Source organism: Helobdella robusta (genome assembly GCF_000326865.2).
Source record: "Helobdella robusta unplaced genomic scaffold HELROscaffold_67, whole genome shotgun sequence".
NCBI lineage: Eukaryota > Metazoa > Annelida > Clitellata > Rhynchobdellida > Glossiphoniidae > Helobdella > Helobdella robusta.
Genome location: NW_008705379.1, coordinates 570,410 through 575,174, shown reverse-complemented (window position 1 = coordinate 575,174; position 4,765 = coordinate 570,410). Strand labels below are relative to the sequence as shown.

General features: G+C 30.6%; 1 protein-coding gene across 1 annotated transcript; it reads left to right on the top strand.

Annotated features, from left to right (window-relative positions):
- Positions 1 to 3,921: 3,921 nt before the first annotated feature.
- HELRODRAFT_181091 (hypothetical protein) lies at positions 3,922 to 4,596 on the top strand (the record flags this gene model as incomplete). The annotated part of the gene is made up of 2 exons (XM_009030365.1): positions 3,922 to 4,111; positions 4,379 to 4,596. The coding sequence occupies 2 exons, from the start codon at positions 3,922 to 3,924 to the stop codon at positions 4,594 to 4,596; spliced, it is 408 nt and encodes a 135-aa protein (XP_009028613.1).
- Positions 4,597 to 4,765: the final 169 nt, after the last annotated feature.

Genomic DNA, 4,765 nt, shown 5'->3' with positions numbered 1-4,765 from the left:
AAGAAGAAATATATATCGCACCTCGTTTCTAGTTCACCCACAAACCCAGCTCTCAGCATAATGCGTTCAAGATCACCGCTGAAGTGGAAGAAATTAAAAATATAATTTAGCGCTATATAAATATGATTGATTGAATGAATGAATGGATGAATGAATGGATGGATGGATGGATGGATGGATGGATGAATGAATGAACGAACGAACGAACGAACAAACGAACGAATGATTGAATGAATGAAGGAATGGACATATGGATGGATGGAGCAACTGATTGATTTATCGGTTGATTGATAGTCAAATGAATGAATGAACAGATGGAAAGATGCATGAATGAGTGAATGAATGAACAAACGAATGAACGAATAAAAGAACGACTGAAGAAACAAATTTTTAGAAATTATTGTTACTAAGGAGATGGCGTATTCATGGCAAACCAAATCGAATGATAAAAAAGAGAAAATGAGTTTTTTATTCATTCAATTTTTCAATTTTTTTCTTCCTTGGAGTAAAATAAGTTTGAAAACGAACAGATATGCAACTGCACCCATCTGATGAATTTTGCAGGTACAAATAAGTACCTCTACACATACACGCACACACACACACACTAACACAACACACACACACACACTAACACATATACATACTCACACACACACATACACCTACACACTTATGATACAAACATAAACATATATTACACTATTACACACACACACACAGCTAACACACACACACACAGCTAACACACACACACACAGCTAACACACACACACACAAACACACACACAGCTAACACACACATACACACACACTAACACACACATAAATGTTTCCAATATTGCAAACGCTCGCGCCCAATACGCCAAACTGAATGCGATACGCAATAGTGCAAATGTTATATAAGGCGCTTCTCCACCAAGTATGAAGAAGATACTCTAGCTGTATTTGTAGCAAAGTAGTTTGGTAAGTACTGTAAAGTAATTATTACATTGTAATATGTAATGACATAGTATCTTATAATTATTGACGTAAATATTGTAATATGTAATGATATGGTATCTTATAATTATTGGCGTAAATATTGTAATATGTAATGATATGGTATCTTATAGTTATGTAGCATTGTAAAGTATAACATAGCAAAATAGATGTAAGAACTTGTAATATTGTAATTTGTAACAAGCGAAAATTGTAATGAAATTATTACAAGAAAACACGGTAATGTTTGTAATAATATGTAATTAAGTAACTGAGCACTAAAGTCCACAAGGAAAAATTAATTCAAATTCAAACTCAAATTCATACTTTTAATAAATTAATTAATACTTTTAATAGTACAGTTAAACAGTTAAACTTCAGAAGGTTAGTGTTTTTTTTTAGATGGGATCAAATGTATTCAAGTAAGTAAACATTCATAAATATTTGATTTATGAATGTACTTCATAAATACTTGATTTATGTATGTACTTAATGCACTTAAAGTACTCAATAAAGTACTGAAGAGTGTTGTAAAGTAGTACTAAAATAAAGTGAAAGTACTTTGTACTAATATTTAATCATAAAAAACTTTTTTCAATGATAAACTATTTTAAGGATAATACGTAATTAATAATACTTGTGATATTAATTAGTTGAGTAATTAATAATAAATTTTAATTAGTAATAAGTTAGGTAATTAATAATTAATTTTAAATAACAAAAATAATAAATATTTACAATTATAATTGTGGTATGTTTAATAATGTTTGCCTATGACCAATTTTTTTCAACAGAAATTTTTGCAGTTTTTGTTCTACAACTTTCTTAATGACATAATTTACTTGAATGATTTCTAATTAGACAATCAACTTTAATAAATTAATCATTTAGCTCAATTAAGTTTAATTGAATCTCAATTATTTTTTGTTGAGTAAGTTATTGATTAATGAGCTTAATGACGATCATCATAACGTTGGAATACATTTTATTGCATAACATTATTTATATTCTTATTAGCAGTAGTAACAAGTTGTAACAGCAGTAGTAGCAGCAGTAGTAGTAGCAGTAGTTGTAGTAGTAGTAACAGTAGTATTAGTAGTAGCAGTAGTTGTAGTAATAACATTAGTAGTAGTAGCAGCAGCAGCAGAAGAGTTATGTAAAATATTTAGTCACCTCTTCTTTCTTTCTTCTTTCTCGTGCCTTATCATTTCTGGACATTGTCGACCACCGACCTCCACAAAACCCGATCTTTAACACTTTGTAGTAGTTGAAATGTAGTGATATTCAACAAGTGGCACAAGGACTTCACGAATTTGTTGTTGACCGCGATCTCATTTCCCTGCAATCTTTCCAGTAGTTGTTAGATTTTCCATTCTTTCCTTCCACATGATGTGACTAAAAAATTTTAACTGCCCCCGTCTGATTATCTGCAGTAATTTCCTCTTTCCATAGCCGCACTGTTTTAATACATCATCACATTTGAAGTATAAGAGGTCCAACACGTTCAAATATGCAGGCTCATTAAGAAATATTTAAAAAGGTTATTGACATCAAACAAAACATACAAACAAACAAACATACAAACATACCAACAAACAAACAAACAAACATACAAACAAACAAACATACAAACAAACAAAACAATGTAGATGTTTGTATTTTGACGTGTATATCGTGTCAAAAGAAGGAAAAAGATTCTTTCATTCTATTCAACAGACGGAACAAAAAGCGTATGACGTTCAATTAACTAAACTGTTCTGACAAGAAAGTGAAAAAAATTTTTCTTAAAAAAAACATTCATTCGTTTTTTTCTTTCTTTCTTTCCTTCAATTATTATTATTGTTATTTTTTTCCATTTTTCAAATTTCTAAACACCGTTTTGTCCTAATTATGTTCTCCAATTTTATGGAGAGAGAGAGAGGAGAGAGAAAGGAGAGAGGGAAAAAGAGAGAGAAAAAGCACTTTTTCGAAACACGCCATTTCCATTTTTTTATGTTTTAGCTTTCAATAGTTTTTATTATGTTGTTGCTATCACTGTTATTGTTGTTATTATTATTATCGTTATTATTATTATTATCTTTATTATTATTATTAATAATAATAATATTATGTCGCTGATCTAATATTATGTCGCTGATAAACAACTTGCAAATGTTATAATTGATTTTTTATGCTTATGATGATGATGACGACGACGATGATGATGATGATGGTAATGATGAGGATGGCCGCAATCTAATTTTCTAAATTGAAGCCGCTATTAAGAATATTTTAACGATATTTTCAACCACTCAGTCATTACTTGCTAAATTTTTCTACAATTTCCTTGCGTTACAATTTAAAATCACTCTTCAAATGATCAAAACAATTCTTTTTTACAATTATTTGTCTATTTGAAAAATACATTAAAAGAGAATTAATTATATATAATTCTATTAATACCATGTCCAAATCATGTTCATAACCGTAGGTCGAATCAGGGTCAGATTTATGGAAAGGCAGCGGGCTTCTTAAAAAGGGCCCTCCTTTAATGTGTGTATGTATGTGTGTGTGTGTGTATGTATGTACGCATGTATGTATGTATGTATGCATGTATGGCTGAAAGTATGATTATGGACGAATTATTGTTTTTTGTGGAATTGCGGTGACAGTTTGAAAGATAATCAGTTGAAAATTTTTTTATATAAATATTTCAAAGTTGAGGATGTGGTTGCAAGTAAAAAATTGTTGTTAACGGAGGCCGAGAAGATAGAGTCAATTGAATTAATTCTGCCGGAATTTTCAAAGAATTGTGAAAAAGCGAAACATATTTCAGAACTGGTGGACTCTGTCAAATTTATTTTTGATAATGATTATCAGGATGATTTTCATTCATATTTCGTAACCAATACTCTTATTAGAACAACTCTTTGCAACAGACATTTTTATTGTAATGTTGATATGGATTTCGAAAAGATTAAACCAGCCATTTTTGAACAGCTTGATAGCCAAACTAATTTGCTTAATGGAATTCAAAAGAGCGTACAGCAGCTGGTTGAGAAACAACTTGTAATAAATGCAGAAAACGTTGATACGGATTCGTTGAAAACAATTTCACCGGTAAATGTAAACAAAACCATTACAGTTACAGGTACGCATAGCAAAATTTTAGTACAAAAAAAAGTGATGTGCCATTAAATTCAATAAAGTCTACAGTTGAAAGTGATTCGGAATGTGACAATTTTGTTTTAGTTAAGCGCAAAAAAAGAAACAATCATCCGAATCGTAATGATAATTCTAATTCTGTGCCGAGGGTAGTTGTAGGCTCTCGTGTACCAACGGAATCGAAGATTACGGCAAATAAAGTAGTTTTTCAAAAGAGAATATTTCATATCGGCAACAAAATGTGTGGCGTCAGATGTAGTTGATCATCTCAGGTTAAGTCCGGTGGAAGTAGTTTCATGTTTCCCTGCGTTCAAAAAAGACAAAAATGGTGTCAAGCCAGATGATTCGCAGCCCTCCACTTCCTTTCGACTCTGTGTGGATGCCAAGTACTCGGATATGATTAACAAGGAATGTACCTGGTCTGAACATGTGCGAGTTAGAAACTGGTTATTTGCATCAGCTACTCGATAAAAAATGATACGATGGCTTACAATCTTTGAAAAAAAAATAATTACATTTAGAAGTTACATTTTACATAGAAATTACATTTTGAATTATTTTATTTTATTTCAGATTTTCAGTTATTTAATGTAACTGAACTATATTATAATGAACTAATATTTATGTTTGGACTATACTT